The sequence below is a fragment of the Melanaphis sacchari genome, unplaced genomic scaffold, assembly GCF_002803265.2.
Source record: "Melanaphis sacchari strain LSU unplaced genomic scaffold, SCAv2.0 Contig91_pilon_pilon, whole genome shotgun sequence".
NCBI lineage: Eukaryota > Metazoa > Arthropoda > Insecta > Hemiptera > Aphididae > Melanaphis > Melanaphis sacchari.
Genome location: NW_020271649.1, coordinates 1,409,234 through 1,431,858, shown reverse-complemented (window position 1 = coordinate 1,431,858; position 22,625 = coordinate 1,409,234). Strand labels below are relative to the sequence as shown.

At 26.0% G+C, this 22,625-nt stretch overlaps 4 protein-coding genes across 10 annotated transcripts in view; 2 read left to right on the top strand and 2 right to left on the bottom strand.

Moving 5' to 3' along the window:
* Positions 1–2,057: 2,057 nt before the first annotated feature.
* LOC112602876 (116 kDa U5 small nuclear ribonucleoprotein component) lies at positions 2,058–7,116 on the bottom strand. The gene is made up of 13 exons (XM_025351219.1): positions 6,902–7,116; positions 6,616–6,842; positions 6,264–6,547; positions 6,074–6,198; positions 5,881–6,005; positions 5,234–5,780; positions 4,813–5,173; positions 4,571–4,750; positions 4,334–4,511; positions 4,066–4,237; positions 3,598–3,709; positions 3,237–3,535; positions 2,058–2,414 (listed from the first exon to the last, which is right to left on the bottom strand). The coding sequence occupies exons 1-13, from the start codon at positions 7,013–7,015 to the stop codon at positions 2,211–2,213; spliced, it is 2,928 nt and encodes a 975-aa protein (XP_025207004.1). The 5' UTR covers positions 7,016–7,116; the 3' UTR covers positions 2,058–2,210.
* A 266-nt stretch (positions 7,117–7,382) lies between these two features.
* Positions 7,383–15,270, top strand: LOC112602875 (cellular tumor antigen p53-like). 3 transcript variants are annotated; one of them, XM_025351217.1, is made up of 8 exons: positions 7,383–7,499; positions 10,427–10,497; positions 10,798–10,933; positions 12,472–12,624; positions 13,738–13,936; positions 14,386–14,605; positions 14,701–14,959; positions 15,019–15,270. In XM_025351217.1, the coding sequence occupies exons 2-8, from the start codon at positions 10,427–10,429 to the stop codon at positions 15,166–15,168; spliced, it is 1,188 nt and encodes a 395-aa protein (XP_025207002.1). In that variant the 5' UTR covers positions 7,383–7,499; the 3' UTR covers positions 15,169–15,270. The 3 variants fall into 3 exon arrangements, with proteins under 3 accessions (XP_025207002.1, XP_025207000.1, XP_025207001.1); XM_025351215.1 differs by lacking the exon at positions 7,383–7,499 and adding an exon at positions 7,578–7,730; XM_025351216.1 differs by lacking the exon at positions 7,383–7,499 and adding an exon at positions 7,578–7,730 and having other exon boundaries at positions 10,409–10,497.
* Positions 15,271–15,553: 283 nt separating this feature from the next.
* On the bottom strand, positions 15,554–16,921 carry LOC112602874 (39S ribosomal protein L3, mitochondrial). The gene has a single exon (XM_025351214.1). The coding sequence runs from the start codon at positions 16,779–16,781 to the stop codon at positions 15,654–15,656; it is 1,128 nt and encodes a 375-aa protein (XP_025206999.1). The 5' UTR covers positions 16,782–16,921; the 3' UTR covers positions 15,554–15,653.
* Positions 16,922–20,704: 3,783 nt separating this feature from the next.
* Positions 20,705–22,625, top strand: part of LOC112602848 (tudor domain-containing protein 7B) — a 19,834-nt gene continuing 17,913 nt past the window's right edge. The window contains exons 1-4 of one of the 5 annotated variants that reach the window (XM_025351179.1): positions 20,741–21,122; positions 21,217–21,282; positions 21,418–21,712; positions 22,121–22,209. In XM_025351179.1, coding sequence (XP_025206964.1) covers positions 22,125–22,209 — 85 coding nt within the window. In that variant the 5' untranslated portion in view covers positions 20,741–21,122; positions 21,217–21,282; positions 21,418–21,712; positions 22,121–22,124. Of the gene's footprint in view, positions 21,123–21,216; positions 21,283–21,417; positions 21,713–22,120; positions 22,210–22,625 lie in introns of all 5 variants that reach the window. The other 4 variants (XM_025351180.1, XM_025351181.1, XM_025351178.1 and 1 more) reach the window with 4 other exon arrangements.

The window sequence follows — 22,625 nt, the reverse complement described above, 5'->3', positions numbered from 1 at the left end:
CAAAAGATGAGTATTGACATAAATTAAAATACCTACATTTTTTTAAATTTTTATATTGAGTTTTTCTTCGCCACGCGGATTGGGTCACCGTTCATCCAACCTAAGTAGAATTTGACTTTTGCAATTATAATAGCTAGGTATACCTGAGCGTATGTATAACTTTTATAGTTACGTGTTTTAAGCCCATATTATTGACACATTTTGACAATCGTAGACACCTGATCTGATTTCTTTAAATAAACGAATTCAAACCGGTGCACTCACACATACTAATTACTAACATATACTATGAAACGAATTATAAATTCACCGAGCGTGTCGGGTGAGACATATAAATATATATATATGTTACGGGCAAAAGCCGAAATCGGGCAAACCTCAGAAATGCCAGGGCAAAACGCGAATTGCCCACAATCATTGGGCAAAATGTCATATTTTGGTTTTTGACCGGGCAAACCTAGTTATGACCAATATCATTTGGGCAAAATCGCCAAAACCGTATACTGACTTTCATCGTAAGGACAAAACCGTAGAGTTTTAAATACGTTCGCTAATATTATAAACAAATTTAATAATAATTATAAAATAAGTATTATTGTACAAATATAATTAAATAAACTTAATATATTTAAACCTCACTTAAGTTAAACGGTAGCGTTTTAAATTTTGTGTAGTTCTAATATGTGTAGCAACAAATAAAAATATTATTTTTTTATTATTATATTCAATTATATCTGTACAATATTTTTTATTAATTATTTATTTTAACATTATATTTTTATTATTATTTTTTTGTATTTAATATTAGTGGTTATTTAAAACGCTACAGTTTGACTCAAGTGAGGTTTAAATATATTAATTAAGTTTATTTAATTATATTTGTACAATAATACTTATTTTATAATTATTAAATTTGTTTATAATATTAGCGAACGTATTTAAAACTCTACGGTTTTGTCCTTACGATGAAAGTAAGTATACGGTTTTAGCGGTTTTGCCCAAATGATGTTGGTCATAACTAGGTTTGCCCAGTCAAAAGCCGAAATATAACATTTTGCCCAAGGATTGTGGGCAATTCGCGTTTTGCCCGGGCATTTCTGAGGTTTGCCCGTAACATATATATAAATTTATAATCGATCATAATATTCGAGTAAAACCTACATATATAGATAATAGTAATATATCACGATGAAGATCAAACGCGATGTAAGATAATTTCAAATATAGGTACGGCGATTGAATATCATAGCGACGTGGTTGATCGAGCGAATTTTTGCACGTCGTACATCATAAATTTTATACATTAGCGGAAGATTGAGTGATTACGGTATTTGCACTGTTTACAGTAAAGTGATCGCGACATACTCCACCTACGATACATATTATAACTTAAATAAAAGAGTAGATAACTGGTACCATAGTACCTAGTGTAAAAAATTTGACGTTTTGAACTTCAAGACTTGAAGTGAAACCATCAATACGGGTGGTTGATTTAAAAACAATATCATGATACAGTGAATTGTTTGATCTCTGTTAACATGAATTATTTAATTATATTCTACGGTTGTGTATTTATCATACGCATTTTTTGATGGAGAAATAAAAATAAATCATAATATTTCACAATATATACGGCATAAATATGTATATTTACCAACATATTAAATTAAAAATTAAAACTCAATGGTAATTTTTTGAAATTATAAAAACTTTTTTGATGAAACAAACTTTCTAACATAAGCGTGGTCATAATATTACAAGTTTATACATTCCATACCTACACGTTACTAAGAAATTGAGCGGTAATAGCTAATGTAAGAATATGCATAACATATTTTAAACAGATTTTGAAAGATTTAGTAGTCTATTAGTTATACGAATTGGTATTGTATCTTCAGAATATAATAAATATTTATTATTTAAGTTGTAATCTTAAATAGAATATATTTTAGATACAATAAGTTAGATTAGGTTATCTATAAAACAATCAAAATATGTTAATTGAATAACAAATTGTTGATATGAATAGTTGAAAACTTTATTCATAAACATTAGAGAACTTATTTGCAGTATTGGCAGCACACGTATTAATATAATAAATTTTTACATTCAATAAATTAAACTATTTATTGATCTTGGTAAAAAATCATTAAAAATAATTCTCTAATTACAGTAAAGAAAATTTATAATTGTATTATAACTAAAACTTATTACATAGGATAATTAAGAGATACATCTTGTCTGGCTAATTCTAATAACATAGGATCGTCAAAGAACTTATTTATAGAAACATCTTCACTTAGGCCTTTTCTCCTCCGCGTTTTTACCATAAATTCTCGAGCCAAATGTGTAGCAGGTTGTGGTTCCAAAGGTTTGATAACTATACTTTTATCAAGTGGATCACCGGGAACAATCTAAAAAAAGTAAAATAATAACTTAATGATAACTAATTGTTAAATGATGAATTACAAATTATGAGTTATTACATGATTTGTTTTGAATAATTATAATCATTTTAGATTCTGAGAAAAGCAATGAATTTAAATAATTTTAAAATGATATATATTTTTTTGAGTCTGTGTACACAATAAGTTAAGAAAATGCTTCAATTTTCAACTATGAGGGTGGTTTAGCATAACGAATTGGATATTGTTTTTTTTTTTTAAGAGATCTTAATTAAAAATCCCCAGTAATTATTTTAATTGATACAATACAAAGTATTTAAATACTTAAATACAGAAATCAATTGTTAGGCATATATCATACTTTACTAACTTACTATCTAAATATATAGTATTATATTATAAATAGTATAACATTTATTGTTTTTAACTTGTATATAAGTTATCAATTTCTCATGGAAACTACTAAGCATATACACAATAAAGTGTTTTATTTTAAGGACCAAACAGACATAATTTCTTAATCAATGTGACATTGTTTATTAACTCTAAGTTTCTCTTTGACAAAAAACAATTTTAAAGCCTATAAAAAACTAGTATGAGAATATTTATTAAATTAGTTTAATAAATTGATAATTAACCAATATGTAAATGGTATCTAAAATGTATGAAAAAGTTCTAATATTTGCAAAAAATAAGTTGCATTTAAAAATTAAGTTTTTGTAAAAATTTCAATAATATTATATACTAAATTAATGAAAATAAACTTATTACAGAGAATGTTGATAAAATGATGTGTTTTATATACTAAAATGTATAATATAATTTACTAACCTGCCAATGATGGAATACAGACAAACAAAAGGCTTGACCTTGAGTATGAGTACGTAAATCAGTTTCAAAACCAAATGAATCAATTGCTGGAATAAAAGCTTTGATGGTATAAAGTGGTGATCCAGGAACAGGAGCATCTTGTGTTACGTGTCCTCTTCTCTTAGCCAATACAGTATAAACAGCAGAAACACAATCGGCTGGAGCTTGAACTTCAACATATAGATATGGTTCCATCAAACGAGGTGTTGCCATAAGAAATGCTGAGTAGGCTACTCTACGAGCAGTAGGAATAATTTGACCTACAATTTTTTATTTTTTAATAAACTGTAAAACATTAAATTATCCAACTATTTATACTAACCTCCTCCTCTATGTAATGGTTCAGGGGCAATAACAGCATCTAATATTTTAAATTTAACATTACGAATTGGTTCTTCACATAATGGTCCCTCTCTAGTACCCCATTGAAAACCCTAAAATGTACACCAAATAATTATTATTCTAAAAGTCTTAGCCTAAAATAAATTATCAAGCAAAGAAAGTACAAATAATTTAAATCTGAAGTCTGTTAAAATTGGTTAAAATCTTTTAGACCAAATATAATTATTATAATTTTTAAGAAACCCTATGGAATGAAAGTAACAATTATTAAATAAATTTAAGGGATACAATTTAGGACTAACTGGCTTAGAAAAATAAACTAAGTTGAAATAATTGATAAAAAAATGTATGGTTTTTTGGTTTACTAGAACTAACAATAATATCTAATAAAACTATTATTCAAATTGTGTATTAATATTGGTGTTTTGTAATAAGGTGAGTAACTCACTTGAACAATAGAATCCTTAATAGATCTAAGAATATTTTTGTCAACTTCAGATGGCAAAGTATCATCTACAAGAATATTAGGGCCAGTAGTATCTGGACCAAATGCCCATATGGAACGAGCTGCAAGTAAATCCCAATCATATTTAGATTGGAAAAATTCACCAATTTTTTTCCTTAAATAGTAGAATATTTATTATTAAACAATACACATTCATTAATCATTTAAAAAACAACATTTTATAAGAATATTAAAAACAAATATGTGTTACTTGTCCCATGCAATGTCAACCACTTGGTTTTCAATATCTTCAGCAAGACCTTTTTCTAATGGTTCTGCAATCATTGTTATCTTATTACGTTTGTTTGGAGTTTCAGCAAAACACTTTAATGATGATGTATCAACAACAGTTTCACAAAAAGCAACAACTGGATCTGCCACTTTTATATCTTTAACAAAAATATAAATTTAGTTCTTATATAAGCAATATAATACTAGTTATATTTACCGATTTCTGAATACATTTTTCTTAAATCATGCATCACACAATCTAAGTACAATTCACCAGTGCCAAGTATAACATGTTCACCAGATTCTTCAACACGAGTAATAAGTAGAGGATAAGACTTATTGACCTTTCTCAAACCATCCAACATTTTAGGTAATTCAGATGGGTTTACAGGTTCAACTAGAATTTTTTTAGTTAATATATTTTCAAAATATTGACTTAAGTATTTTTTTTTTCTTTACCTGCAATCTTTATAACAGACTGAGTGTTGAATTTTAATGGTCTGAATATATATAAATCATCAGTTGTTATTAAATCTGTTATTGTTGCAGTTTTAACAATTGGTTGGTCAATGCCTTCAATTAGAACCCAATTACCAGCTGGTACTCTATTTACTTCAACTTTATATCTAGCTTCATGTACCCATAATCGCCCAACTGTCATTACTCTAGAATCTTCTTCATCAACTAAAGAATAGTTTTCACCTAAAACTTTAACTTCTTGTCCAGCATGCAATGTCCCACTCATTACTCGAGCTAATACTTGGAAGAAGGTACAATCATCAGTAGGGTACATTTTAGTACTATGCACCATTAAACGACCCTAAAAAAATAAAATAAAATTTTAAACATAAAAATAACATTATATTTTGAAGAAACTTACATCTGGATTGCAATCAAGCATATCCTTAGCTAGTTCAGTGTCTTGAGGACCTGTATAAATTGTATCTATTTTATTTTTTGCATTTTCTGCTGGTGAAGGAATATGATTAACACACATATCCACAAAACCACTGAGATCATTTAAAAAGCGTCCACAAACAAGGCGTAATAGTGGTCGTATATTAATATTCATTTCACGTTTTGTTAGTTTTATTCCAAGTTCATCCAAAACATCAGGGAGAGTTGTATCTACATCACCAATTACTTGAGCAAATAATTTATATAATGGTTCTAATATGAATTCAACAAAACTTCTTTGAGCACTGTTGTGAGGAGGTTTTTTGGAGAACTTTCTAGTTTTAGGATTAAAGTAAACATCACCCCATAAAACTTTTGAAAAACTGTCAACTTTAACATTAGGATAATGATTTGCATAAAGTTTAGCAAATGACTTTAATGTGAAACAAACAGCATATTGAGCTGATGCAAAACAAACATTTCCTATAACTGGTGAAACAATACGTGATGGATCATTTTGCGAATGTAAACTGTAAAAAATTAAAAATGATTTAAGTATAACAGCTTAAAAGTAAAAGAAATTCAATATAAATCTATACAGTTAGATAGTAACTTAATATTAGTTTGTACCTTAACAGAGAATTTATTTCATCAATTATATGCTTGATTTTGTAGTATGCATCTTGAGGAGGAAGTTTAAGCTCCAACATAAGTCTGTCAATTTTATTAACACAAATAGTAATTGCTACTTTCTCCTGAAATTTTTAAAGAAAAAATGTAATTATTTTCTACAAACATAATAATTACATAGTTTTGTACAAACTTGTATAGCGTGTTTAATAAGACGTTCTGTATTTAACATAACACCCTCTGCAGCATCAACAAATATTACAGCTCCATCACAAATTCTAAGAGCAGCTGTTACTTCATCAGAAAAATTAACATGACCTAATCAACATCAAAGTTTAGATTTATAAATAAATTCAGCAATTTAAATTTCTAAAAATTATTACCAGGTGTATCAAAAATGTTCATTAAATATGATTTAGAATTAACATCAGGCAAAACTAATGTTACAGGAGTTGCTTTAATACTAACACCTCTTTGACGTTCAGTCATTAAAGTATCTGTATAACGCATCAAATCAGCATCTGCTGAATCTAAGTTTAATTGTCCTAAATCTGGATGGGTTTGACGAACTAAACAATCTACTAAGCTGGTTTTGCCATGGTGAAGATGTCCAACTAATGCAACATTTCGCACTAAGCCTGCAACATCCATTAAATCTGCCAAATACCTAGTTACAATAATAGCATGAAATTGAATTAATTTTAGTATTTATAATATAATACAAACAAAATTTACTCCATATTATATGTCGTGTTAGGCAAATGTTGTTCTTTGATTTGGAAATTATGTTGTTTAACAGGAGCAACCAATGGCACTGTCAATGGTAATTCATCTTCTTCTTGAACTAATGTTTCCACATCAGGCCCATACACTTCAACAGCACTCGGATAATAACGTTTATCTTCATGTAAAACAACACTCATACCCGGTTCTTCGGGTCCATCTTCACTCTCTTCAATCATCTACAAAAATAATATTACATTAGACATAAGTTTTGCACATATTAAATCTACTTAGTTACATCTATATCCTGAGGTTCTGGCTCAGGAGATGGTGGCTGTTCTTCTTCTTCTTCATCAGATTCCAATTCTGGTCCAATATAATTACCAAACTCATCATAAAGATCGGAATCCATATTGCGAATTCAAAAACTCGATATATACTGTAAAAATATACTAGATTTCTTATTAAACTCTACTTTATTATTTTAAATTATTAAAGGTAAATAATAAATAATAAAATTATCATCAAAACATCGAATAACGTATGAAAACGAATAATTCTAACATAACCTTCAAATGTTGATGTTTTTATAAACAAAATTAAGTGGTATCAGTTGGTATATGTAATCAGTGGTTTATTATCTATTAATCTATGGTGGTTAGTAACTATTTTAAATTTTCGCGGTATATATTCTGAGGTTATGCACCTTACAAAAAATATAAATTAATATTATTATTATTGTTATTATGCCACTCGTATAGTCATATGCGTCATATGTTCCATCCAAACCCCAAGGTGCCCCATTGATTGTTCAGTGGCAAAGTAACTGTTAGTAGAATTGTAGGTAGTTGACACTTGACACTTGATTGTTGTAGCCTGTAGCTTGTGGAACGTGGGTATGATACTATCTGTAACAAATAACAATACCCGGAATTATTTATTTTGTGGTATACATACAGGTTGCATGTGCATTATTATTAAATTTAAATTTTTCTGAAATTAACTTAATTCTCATTAAATTTATTGAGTTTATATAATTGTTATTTGTTTAAGCCATTACGGCATCCTATAGTATTAAACTGTAGGAACGTTGCTCAAATTTCCATCTGCATTTCGAAGATTTTACGGTAAAATATTATTCTTATTCTAATTTTTGTTTTGCGTTATGACATATCTACTATGTTTTTGTTTTTATTTACGTAATTGTGTTTGCTCTAAAGTTATTGCACTTTTGATTAATTATTTTAACAATTAAAAAATTCACATATTTTAGTAATAGATCACAATTGAGTTTTTAGTTTTGACTATTAGCAATACTGTAAGTAATTTTTATAACGTAACTTATGCTTGATAAATTGGCTGGTTTAGTATACTGTACTTGACAAATAATTTTAGTATAAATGTATGAATACAATTTGTTCATATTTTTAAATTTATAGTGCTTAAAAATATTTAAATATAATTATTCTGTTCTGTTGTTTGATGAAGTGGTTTGACATTTAGCTATTCATTTTTCAGACAAAAATTGTTCAAAGTTTTCTAATTTTTCAAATTAAAATGTAAAAAAGGTAGGCAAATGGGTATCATTCTACTGTATATTAGATATTAAGCAGAACTCATTATTGAGTAAATCATTAAAATAGATTTTGTTAAATTTTAGTTCAATGATTATTCATCAGACTATAACAAAATTAATAAGAATTTTTAATTTTGACCTCTAATAAGTACAAACTAGATCCAATTTTCCATCCAAAACCATCCTCAAAGTTGAAAATCAAAGCTTTTTTTATTACTTATCATTTACATAGACAAAAATAAACACATCTTTGTAAAATCAATATATTTATTACTCTGGTTAAAAGTTAAAATATGTGATTATTTTTATGTTTAGAGTACAATATCTCTCATTGTCTATTTTGTTTTAATTTATTCCGTTAATTATGGATAATTTAAATTTAAATTGAAAAGATCCTGTGTTTACTCTTGGTAGAAGTAGAAAAATAATTATGAAACCACTTAAAGAAGATATCTCACTCAAATGTATTGTACTTATCTTATAAATATGTAACATAGTGTTTTTATATTCAGAAATTCTCATTAATTTTTATTAGTATTAATAATAAATTTACTTTTTATTAAACTAAAGTAACAACATAATCAACAGTTTATTGGAAAATGTATTTAAAATAAAAATTCCTTAAATACTTCTAACAAATAATGATATATGTTGTTACCTTTATGTTTAATGATAAGCAAATACACTTAAATATTGACTAACATCTACTAAGTGTAATTTTAACTATGTCATACATTTGTAAGTTGGAATCATCACTTGTAAGTCATACATTTTCTAAAAATCTATTTATTATTATAGTACATCTAATCCATATCAAATAATTTTTTTACATTTTTTGAGAACGTACTTAAAGTATAAATTACAAATGATTTTATTTTTAATATTTTATTGTTAGGCAGTTTTATTTATTGTGTAACTTGTATGTTTTACATATTTGTTACATTTATGACTCATTTTTCATATTAAATAGATAATTAGATTAATAATATAATTAAAAAAATAAATAAATAAATAATTGGAGTTTAATTATTACATTTAATATTTATATTGTATGTTTTTCATCTAAGATGTCACTACATAAAAATAGCTTGTCTAATAGTTATAATTGTGATTGTTAAGCACTTATTTTGCTGTTATTTTAAGTAGAAATAATATTCAAATAATTAAAGATCTACAGTATATTAAATAGAATACAATTCACTCTTGAGAAAATCTTCTTAGTAACACAAATAGTTTTTGCATGTTGAGTGGCTTAGTACACTTTACTGGTAGTTGTTTTTATAGTTATATTTACGACCTTATTCACTGGGTATCAAGGCAATACTATTTTTATACATGATTATTCAGTAATTTTTAGCATTACATGAAGTTAACAAACAGTTGTAGGAATAATTTGATGGAGATACACAAAACAATGTATATCAAATTTATGAGGTACTTCAAGTACATTTAAGTAGAGTTGCCATTTTTATCCTACACTCCTTCATATCTTCACTGAATTTCAGTAGTTTTCAAATTATTCAGGATACAGAAAGATTATGATTTTTAATTATTTATAATAATAATTATAGATAGGAAACACAAATTTTATTCTTAGAATAAAATAATAAAACTATTAAAATTATGAATATATATTTTTTTCTTCTCAATGAAGACAAATATTTGTGATGCTCCTTGAAGTCATCGTCATGGTTTACAATTTTAATAATTCTGATTTATATATATAAATTATTAAAAAAAAATCTTATTACAACTTTCATTTGCAACTAGTTATTAATTGTAGTAGTATTATTTGTTAATTTATTTCCTAGAAAACAAAGAGATTTATTTATTGATAACCTTATTGACTATTTTATTATAAGACCTCTATAATTCTCAAAAGGTTACTATAAATTATCAAAATCTGTAAATAATAAATAATTATTGATTAAGATTTATAAATGATAAACATAAAAATGTTTAAAATATTATTAATTAGTAAGTAGGTACCTTATACTCTATAAATAAAAAAAAAACATACTTTATTGATGATATCAGTATACTATTTATTTTCTCTTTCTTAGACTCGCATACATTATAGTAAATTGACTTATTACTAAACTTAAAGTTAACTAATTGTCTATATTTTGTATTGACTTTATTACAAAATTTTAATTTTAATACAAGTTATGAGTGTGTAAAATATTATAATTTGAAATTTGAAAAACAAGTTAGTAACAATTTGTGTAGACATATTTTTTGTATTAGATGGACGATACAAAATTTCTTGACCAATCAGATATGCAGAATCCTAATGCAGAAATATATAATTTTGATACGTAAGTATGAGCATGTTCTTTGAATGTTTTTCACTTTGCACGCTTTGCTTGTTATTTGCTTTTCTTATTTAAATTTAATTTAATATGCAAAATATTTTTTTTTACTTTATCAAATTCAATTAATTTTAACATAGTAATTTAAATGGCAAAAAAAATTTATTATTTGTGTTCCTATTGTTATTGATAAATCTAATTTAATATTTTTAAATAAATATTTTAAATTAAACATTAACATTAGATTACCTAAAAGATAAATGTTTATAGGTACATTTTTATACATTTTATTTTTAATTTTATTAGGTGTAGTAGTTTAGCATCAACACTATTACAGCAACAGCTTGATGAAGTCTTTATAAATTCAAATGAGATCAATGAATACTATTTTTCAATGCCAATGGAAAATGGGAGAATTGTGGATTTAAATAATCCACAGACGGTAACTTTGAATAATGTTAAGATATATTTAATTTTTAATTTTTGGTTTTTGAACCGACAGCGCCGCGGGGACTGCTTGGGTATTACTTCCTTGAATATTAAGATATCTATGATCATAAATTATAATACAAAATCTTTGTGAATTTAAAAAGTTTATATAATAAGATCAATATTTTATCATTAACAAATATAATGGAAAATATTAGAGATATCTTTTAAAAACTTATAAATTAGATCTTCTATGGCACTACACGCCAAGATTTGCTTAGAAGTGTATGTTAAGAATGGTTAATAAAAAATTAGATTTATTAATAAATTTTGATGTTTAAATTTAGTATCAAAAGTGGTTTATCACATTGTAGTCAAAGATACTCAAAAGTAAACATTAAATATATGAGAAATAAATTTAAAGAAAATGAGGAATCAACATTTTGAAAGTACACATATAATCTTTATAGTTGAGTAATAAGTAATATTTAAACGATAAAGATTTCAAATGGGTTTATAATATGAATAATAATAATAAATAATATGAACATTTTTAATAAATCACTTAAAAAATAAATTTTAGAAGTTGATTTATCTTATCCTAAAGAACTTAACAATCTATATTCATTATTCAGATTTCCCTTTAGAACTAGAAAGATTATTTAATAATGAACAACTTTATACAATAAATAAAAAAATACAATACACTATGAAATTCTAAAATTCTAAATTAAATTAAGTATAAAATTAAAGAAAACTCATAGAGTTTTAGAATTATGTATTTTAAAGAGTGGTATTGATTCATTAGTTTGGGGACATTATAAAACAAGTATAAATAGAAATGATTTTATAAACCATTTCTAAGAATTAATTAAAAATAAAAATAATTGAGATTTTTAGTATAATTTATAAAATAAGTCCTCTCCATAACCTGGTAGTGTAAAATCATTTCCAAAGATTTTTGGATTGTTTTTGTTATAAAATAAAACTCTTAAATGACTTGAAAAAAATTTTTATTTTTTGTAATTATTTTGTTGTCTTCTGGTCTTTTTTCACATATTATTCTTAATTTTATTTTTGTAGTCTTCTGTGATACTTTATTTTTCTGATCTTAATCTAGGTAAAATAATCAGAAACAATACTTTTAAACAGAAAATAAATGTATAGGTGTTAGGTATAGTATGTTTACTCAGTTACTCTACTTATTTATTTAAATACAAAAATAAACTAAGCTTTAAAAATTTAAAATAATGTATAAATAGCACAATAAAAGACTTAATGTTTGAAATTTGTTATAGAAAATGCATAGATAATTCAAGACCACAGTTAATTATTTTCAAATTGTTATATTAAAACATAGGTTTGGTTTGGTTTATTTTATCAAATTTCTAATTTTTATTTTTTTTAAATTATTTTGAAAATTATGAAGAATTTTTATTTATAATCCTTTTGACTACAGGTTCCAATTATTTAACAAAGCTTTTTCAATCTTGAAAATGTAAGCAGTTTTATATTTTAAATTGTATTATAGCATATTATTTATATTTTTAGCCTGAAGACCAAGAAAATCATGAAACATGTACAGCTGGTTCTGTAAAATCATCACCAACTGGTATTATACCTTGTCAGGATGAATTTGGTGGCAGTAATAATTTTGAAGTGATGTTAGATTCCAGTTTTCAGTCATACCGTCAAAAATGGAATGTATGTATTATGTTTTTATTAAAATTATCAATAATTTCAGTATTGTTGTTACATAATGTCTACCTATTGAGTTTTGAAAATATGTTTATTATTGTTAAAACATTACATAAATACCAAATAGTTGTTTTTCTAACTGAAACAAGATGACTCTTTAATATTAAATCAATTAAACTATTTTGGTTAGCAAAATATTACTGTGACATTCACTGTTGAGATTAGTATATAAAAAAATTTGTTGTCAGCTTGTTGAAATCGATAAATTTGTCAATCTTTTTTAGTACATCTTATGTTACTTACTTCATTATTATTTTGTAATAATCATTTAGATTTCAAACACATTGTATGCCATTGAGAACATGTTATAATGAAAAAAAAACATTTAACACTAATAATGAGTGATAGACTAATTATTGTTTTGAGGTAATTTTTGAATTGTAGTTTATTTTCATCTATTATCTTTGTTCAATGATTATAATGTGTTAAAGTTTATTTATTTTAAAAAGATACTACACCTGTATGTGTTATCTCAGTCTTATTAACATTTAACAGCAAATTTATTTTCAATATAACCGATTTTATCCTGTTAATTTTGGTATAAGAGCCGATTTACCTATAAAAAAACTTAAAGGCAAGAATATAATCTTAAACATTTCATAAACTTTTTTAGATATTATCATTTAAAAAAGTTCTAGCTATGTAAAATAATATTACTTTAAAATGCTCTAACTCTAAAATTATAATATTAATAAAACCCTATGAGATACCCTGAATTATATTCTTACCTTTTAGTCTGATAATAGTTAAATTTACTATTAATATTAAAACTTACAACTTAAAATGGATTCTGTTGAATACAAATTTGCTATGTTGTACGTTAGTAAGAAAAACAATACATCCCTTGCATGAGTATGCTCTAATTATACCTATAATTAATAATAATCACATCATTTTATACTCATAAATATAATTTTCAAATAAGTTTTAGTTGGACATGATCATTGCTATATAGCAAATAGATCACTTATAAGCACTAAGTATATCATGTAACAACAGTACCATAATTTCTGTTAATTATTTAATGGTTATATTTTTTTCAAATTTTATCTCCTTTAGTATTCCGTGACGCTACAGAAACTTTTTATTGACATAAATAAGGTACTTTTGTTAAATTTTAAATGTGATTTTGACAAGATTGCCAACAATACACCATTATTTGTACGTGCTATGCCTATGTATAGTTCAGCGGATTATCTAAAAGAACCTGTTGATCGTTGTTTACAACATTTATCACCTATAGATCAGTTCAACAAAGGTAAACAATACAAAATTTTAATTTTTCAACAGTTGCTAGTAATTATAGGTTGTTTTGATAATTAAGTTAATGAAAACTGAAAAAACACAATTTCTTCTTGAAGTATTTAATAATAAATTAATATACCTTTCATTATAAATTGAATGGTTAATTAGAGATTATTCGTATTCTGCTGGTGTATTTCAGTTTTGTTGATAATTTTATACTTCAAGAATGAATATATGTATTTAAATTTATATAATAGTCGATTGTCGATAGGTATCTTTATTTTTATTTTTTATTGATTGAAAAAGTTAAAATTTTCTTGAAAATACCATACATTTTTAAAAAACTCAATGTCTTAAACTTCTTAAAAAAATTTGATATAATAAGAATTTATTGTATGTTTTTTTTCAAATTTATTATAAATTATTAATTTTATAATATGAGGATTAATTTTTTTGTGATAGGTTTTACACATTTAGAACATATTATACGCTGTGATAATGAAAGTACGACCTATCATAAAGATGAAGTTAGTAAGCGTAAAAGTGTCGTTACACTCTTATCTAGACCTGAACATGGGTCAGATAGTACTAGATTATCCTATAGATTTGTATGCAAAACTTCTTGTATCAGTGGAATGCAACGTCGTCCTATAATTGTAATATTTACATTAGAAGATTACACGTATGTGCTTTATGTCTATAAATTATGAATTTATAAAAAATAGTAAATCTCAATATAATTAATAATTATTATTATCATTTTTATCATTTTTACAGTGGTCAAGTGCTTGGCCGTCGTGTACTTCCAGTAAAAATTTGCTCTTGTCCTAAAAGAGACATGGTTCGTGAAGAAAGAGATACTCATTTAAAAAAAAATACAGTTTTTCGTCGAACTAAGAAGTGCATTTCTCAAGAAATTAACCATAATCATAATCACCATCATCATAGTGATAGTGACATCCCACCACCTAAGATTATTAAATTAGAGTCCTCGACATCAACAGAAAATATAACTGATAATACATATACATTGCCAGTAAATTCTCATGTTTAATTCTTAATGAACATATCTAAAACTAGAAATTTTATTTTCAGATAAATTACACAACCAGAACAAAGGAGCACTATAAAATAATATTAGAAAGTATGTACTCTGTAATTACTGGTGTGTCATCTCTTCATAATATTACAGACACACAACCGTTACTTAAAGACTTGAAGTCTAGGTTAGACAACCTAAAATGATTCTGGATTTTTGAGTATTCTATTGTATAATAGGCTTAAAACATTTTTTTAAACCTTAATTTGTATTGATAAATTAATTGTTAAGTACTACATGCATTGCAATATTTTTTCTCTAAATGTTTGTGAATTATTTTATTGTATTTTTTTTAATGTTTTTTATTGATCAAACTTGATCATGCATTTATTATTATATTAGTGTTGGCATATTTTTATTACTTAACATCCTTAAGTTAACTATTAAATATTTTTTATTAAAAATGAGAGAGATAAAGAGATTTGTTTCTGGATTGTAATGACAAATTTAGTACCTCATAAATAATCATATTTTCTCATTTTTTTTATATTTTAGTGGAAATGATTATATAATTTAAAATAATAAAACAGATTTTCTTATTCTTTGAACATGGTTTTTTATATGTGTAAAAAACAATTTACTTTTACAAAAATCTTAAAATAATAATAACTATTTCACATACATAATACATTTATTTGTCTTCTTCAAATGTTATTGTTTGGTCAGTGAATTTGTATACATTCTCTTTATATGAATCTATTAATTGATCATCATCTACAACTTTGGATGTTGGAAATGGTGGTGGTGACTTGTGCTTTCTTAATGGTAGTATAGTATCGTACAAATAAACTATTGAATTTGTTTCTCCTGGTGATGCTACTCCTTTTATCCATATAACATTATATTTGTGGTTGATTCTTAAAATTTCAGCTCCCTTGTGTAACCTATATCTATTACCCATATGTCCAGGCATTTTTGTTCCGGGGAAAATTCTACCCTTTTCACCACCATGGCCTACATTACCTCCTCGGCGATGAGATTTGGTTACACCATGGGTTGCGGGCATACCGTGAAAACCATGCCGTTTCATTACGCCTTGAAATCCTCGATCAATAGTTTTTCCACGTACATCAATAAAATCTCCAGCCCGAAAATGAGAAGCCAAAAGTGGTGTACCTGGTTGCAGAGCAGCTTCTGGAGAAACCATAAATCTGCCAAGGTATTTTTTTGGCATCATACCTTCTCTATAAAATAATCCACAATATTGCTTAGTAAAATATTGGGGATCAGCACTCTCAGCGCCTACTAGTAGACATCCTAGTTGTTTTTTGTGATTAGGACATGAATATGGTTTCCTTGGTGGATTGAACTCATCTGGGGGGATATATTTAATTACATGGTTATCAATAACTTGCAAAAGGGTAGTAAGCACGCTCTTGCCGTTGTTCAGCCACATCGGGTAGTTGCCCAACTTGCGAGCTATAAGCCCGGTGCGTTGGAACTTAGGATTCCATTCGACGTTCATGCACTCGACAGAGTCTTCACTCAACGGAGATCGCACATCATAGGTAGATATACCGTGAATCACAGCCGGCATGCCAAATTTGTCATGCACGGCTTCCTTGATGAAGGAGCGGTTGTCTCCGGTAAGTTGCTGATCGTCCTTTGCCCGCTCTCGTTGCAAATACCATAACGGATATTTGATACGCGGCGCCCGAACGTTGTGTGCGGTGCGCGCTTGATATACCATCGGTCCGCTGAATGTGATACGCAACGACACCGGAAGATCAAAAACAGTACGTTTCATGATTTTCGACATATCTATACTTCGCGATATGAGTGTATTAATAAAGAAATTAGAAATTAGAAGTTGGATGATGTAAACTCGACATCACGATTCATTTTGACGATTTTGTTTGCGCAGTGCGTAATAATTATGTTATAGACCGAGCAGGACCAGTTATCAGTATACATTATCAAATATCTAATATTGAAATTGATAATTATATCACTTAATACTTATCTTTGAAGCACATGGTAAATGAATAATGATAATAATGACTAATGAGTACAATAATTTATAATTTATTGAGTAAGTATATTGTTAATATAAGATCTTTGATTATATTATATTCTAGTATTTAAATTTAAACTCAATGATACTATGAATCATAGATAAAAGTTTGGAACATAAAAATAAGGAGTTTTAAAAATATATTTTGGAAAAATGTTGATACAGTTGTTGATTAATTAGTAAATTATAATAATTCAGATAGGTAAGGTTTATTTTATAATACATCTATTTCCTAATTTTACAAATATGATAAAAATATAATAAGTTGTTGGCTCTTTTCTAATCATGAATATTTCAATGTTTGTTATTTTATTTTTATTTTTTATATTAAATCGTAAGTCCTTGTTCCTTAGTCTTATGTATACCTACTACCTAGTTATTTCTTATTTTTATACCACATAAGGAAGACAATATAATGATAATTATTGTCCTCATAACATTTTAACAATAATTATTATTCATTAGTCAGTATGTTGTAGATAAGGTGAGATCTATGATGTAGGGATGTAAGATGTAACTTAAAAACTTAGTGACCAAATCACCTACAAGTTGTATCATAATAGAATCTTATCCGGTGCAGCAACTATAAAATAATTGTATTTGTGTATTTTTTAGTTTCAATATAAACTACTTATATGGAACATTGTATTCAATTTTTAAATTTTTACTACAAAATACTTGTACTTTGTACATTATCGTGGTTTTGACAAACTTTAAAAAAATATAAAGTTCAAATACATAAAAAAAACCTTGCATATATATTTTTATACAAGTATAAAAACAAATTATGTGGGATCTTGTTTTATATTTTTAAAAATTTTTAACCAGCAAATTTCGAATGTTTATTAATTATCCAAAACATTTATAAAATTCTATAATGTGGATATTTTTAGCATCTATTATTATTCATTTTTAAATTACAATAAAAACAAAAATTGTTTAAGAAAAATAGTTATAATAATAAGGATGAATAGCCAATATCATAAAATGTTTAACTTCTAATTGCTATTAAAGATGTTTAATATAAGTTTCCTGTGTTTTTATTATAGGTACCTAGGAGTAACTAGTGAGAAATCAGATAATAATTTTTCAAACAAAATTTTTGTTTATGCATTTCTACTTAAAAATAATTAATAAATGTTCCATATTTTGATGAATTTTGTTAAGATTCTAACTTTAAGCACTTTTAAAAAAAATATTTTTTAATTTAATAAATTAATAACTTTTTTATTATCATTATTACTATATGACGTTTGATAGATATCTTTATTGGACCTAGCATCAAAATAAAATAAAATCATTAAACTCCAGACTACACCTGTTCCGTCTACTACTCCATTCTCTAAGTTCTAACTCAAGAATAAAAGAAACTATGAATTTTTAGTTATTAACAGATCAGCGAGGTACTATAACATCGAAATGACCAAATATAGAACTACTAAACCTTCCAACTCTTCCAACTCAATAAAGTCTCAAGCCTTATAATTTATAAATTATTATCAATTTTTTTTCGTTAAATAACTATCTTTTTTCATTTTCAATATTGACGACATTGATAAATTCTAATGGTTATTTACCTTTCATTTAATTCAAGTTAACCTGCTCATTAATTGATTATCCCGCATAATTCCTAATAATCTGATTAGATGTTTAACATATTTTTCATAGAAATTAATTGTGTTTGTACTAATAATACTTAATAAAAATGAAAAATATTAAATCTAAATCAAAATATAGTATTATATTAAATTATTATTAGGTAATTGCAGAAAATCTGACATCGTTTTCAGTAGTAGATAATTGTTCTCTTTAGTTTTATGTTCAATACTTCAATAGTAACAAAAATAATATCAAAATAGGAATCACGGAATATCTCAATTGAGAAGGTGCTTATTTTTAGTAATATTTATTTTTGAAACACATCGTCGGATGATTTTTGTATTTATTGATGAGATTCAAGATTTTTTTTTACAAGATTCGAAAGCCACTATAAAACAACATATTGTTTAAAAAAAATTAAACAATTCAAGTTAAAAATATAATTGTCATCAAATAAAGTTACTAAATCGAAATACACACTATAATACGGACATGACTAAACTATTAATACGGGTCGTAAAGTAAGTTTTTATACAATCAAGCATTTAGGCTCTACCACACGAACGTCTAAAAACGCGTGCAAGTTGATAAGAACCAAAATAAATAAGTAACAATACTTAACCATAAACCTTATTCTCGAGTTAAGTCTATGGATTTAACAAGTTTGTCGATATTTTTGAGGTTACCATGTTGTTACTAACTACTTATTGGTACGTATTTTCGTAATAATAGGCAAATTTATCCACGGACGAATTTATCTAAACTTTAAATTCTAAAGAGTTAAGTGTAATGACGTACCGTATTATTTATTATTTATAGTAGGTATATCACTTCAATCAGTAGCGGTCAAATTATTATGTCACGAGGGAATGTGGCTGATTTTTTCAACACTATTATTTAATCCTAACAAAATGTATTTATAAACATAATTTTTAACAATGTTTTTATTGTTTATACCTTTTGGCATTACAATTAAGTATTGGTCTGCTGACTAGCTGGTGGTATCCACACATTTTTATAAATCTAATAATCTGAATCAATTTTAGTTGTTTTAGGTAGTTGTGATGATTAACTACAACTACACAATATGGTAATAATTGAAGTAATAATATGTGTTAAAATTGTTAATAACACAGCTTGAAATAATAATTGTAATTTATTATTAATACTACATATTACATAGTATTTATAGTCAATGCTATATCTTAAATCATGATACACAACATATATAACATATATAACATATACAACATATATAACATATATATATATATATATACAAGATATATATTGTCATACGATATAGGTATACTGCAGGATGGCATGATGCTTTTTTAAATACGAATATTTTTCTTATTGTTTACTTATATAATATTATTTACAGATTGCATAACAAATACATGAAAAAAGAAAATATTTATAAATATTAAGTGTATTTTAAAATTAATTTGCTTTAAGATTATAATATTTAGATTTTAGTATGATTTTACTTTCATTGCTATTTTTACAAAACCGCTAACGCTACCCGTGCTATGCTAGGTACTTTCCAAATGTATTATTTATATACATAGACATTAAACAATGTAGCATACCATGCTACTATTGCTACTATATAGTATTGTAATTTGTTCTATTTGCTATTTGCAGCAATGGCCAATGAGATATGGTCAGAATATGCAAGCGATATTGGTATATTAAATATTAATTGCTATATATTAATAATAATTAATAATATAGTAACAGCATACGCATAGCCCGATCGTCAAGCCCATGATGATATTAAACATCTCTATTTCATGAATTTTTTGACGATTCCGTCTTTTTGTAGAATAACTGCATGAGTTTAAGTCGAAAAAATGTTATTAATAATCAATAGATAATCAAGAATTTTTAATTAATTAAATTTTAAATATTTAAATATTAATTGTAATATTACTATACTTAGTGATGGGCGTCTATATTAGTATATTATCTTATTTCGTGCTGATAATACGGGTAGGCTAATGACGTAATGCGCAGACCTGAACCAAAACTCAACTAATGATAATACTTCGATCTTCAATCAGGCGCGAATCCACGAAATGAATGCCAAAGCCAAATAAATGTTCCCATTTAACTGTGAAATGTGAATGCAACTCGTTTATCGTTAACACGTTGGTTACGGAATGCTTAGGAATTTAGGATGCTCCGTTTACACGTATGCAATGATATATATATATAATAGTATAATAAATAATAGGCTAATAAATGTACAGTGTACACTACACTATGATATTATAAGTCATGTATTGCACTACTGCATTATAAAGAATTATTAAACACTTTCGGAGTAACTATCACGTATGAGGCACGGACGTTTGTGCAACTGTCAGACACCTTCGTGATATCAATTTACAGTATTAACTATTAAGTGTACTGCCACTGTATTCACTATTTAGAATGCACTTTAGCAGACTGCAGTAGTGCAGTTCCTAGTCCCGGTAGTTGGTACGTATATATGTTTTTATACTATTGTCTAAAATAATGTAATAATTAACTATAAAATGTATACTTATAATTATTGGAGCACTTATTTTTACAGCAAGTTTCCCGCCGACAATTGTTCTATCCGTTGAGTCATTCGATTATAGGATTAACTCCGAATCCAGTAAAATAATCTACTACTACTTAATACTAACAAAAATTATAATAGTTATAATTCAGTATCTATAATCTAGTAAAAATTATTTAAAATCGTTTAACATAATTTTAATTTTTTTCTCCCGCGGTTTTTCTTGAACAGTCTTAGTTCCGCTCTCCACCGGTGCATACATATTGTAATTCGCTGAAATCCAATTAAAAATAGTTGAGTCCAATTAAACTTTGTCATTGTGATCGTGTGCGAATGTGTGATCAGACTACTGAGTGACGGAGAGGGTACGTGTTTGCGACCACTGATTATACTCGAGTTACTTAACTAGATACGACTGTGTCTGTAAAACGTAACTTAGTAAATCGTAAACTCACAAATAGTGGTACCGGTACAGACTGCGGACGGCGTATTAGCAACAAATATTTAAGTCGTGTTTCGTCCGCTAGTAAGTTTTCTTTTAGTTTATCCATATCGTTTATTTTGTTCTTCCCATTTCGTTCTCTATTGTTTATCATCAATCATAATTCCATCATCATTCATTGTTCAAAAAACCAAAATCGTATTCATTTTAAAAGTTTTTAGGAATTTGGATTGGACACCCATAAGCATTCCTATTTCTTACTAAACAGAACTTTTATATATTTGTAATTGATAACATTTATAATGTATTTTAGTAATCCTCTTTTAATGAATTTACATGTAATAACTTATTACAATATGCATTCATGATTCACATTGAAATACAATTTTATTACTAATTTCATTTATACACTAATAATTTTTATTGTTCATTTATAATTTATAATTATATTTATATATTATAAAATATATTTTTATTTTTAAAATAAACCAGAAAAATGAACGATTTGGATTCAGTACTACTCGAATTAAATGCTTGTCTAATATCTACCAAAAGTGGAATACCATTAAATCAATTAGAACGTAAGTTTTTGAATTTTATTTATTTTATTTTTTGTAGAATTAATGTTTATGGTTTTAAGGTTAGGTATACATTTAATCTAACCATTTTCGTATGAATTTTAATGTAAAACTTTGTTATTATATTTATAAAAATATTTGCATAAATATTACTTTCCAATAATATTTTTATTTAAGAAGACATCACATCAAAATGTGTTATTTTCAACAGTATAGTGGATAGTATATTTTACAAATTTTTAATACTGTATATAAGAATAAAATAAGTGTGAATACTAGGCTTTAAGATTGTTTAGTTCTGTTTACAGATAATCATATCTATTAACATACAGTATTATCTTACATTCCTAAATTATATAGTTTGAAAACCCTTTATTAATAATTATTAATAAAGGTTATTATTAATAATTATTAATAAA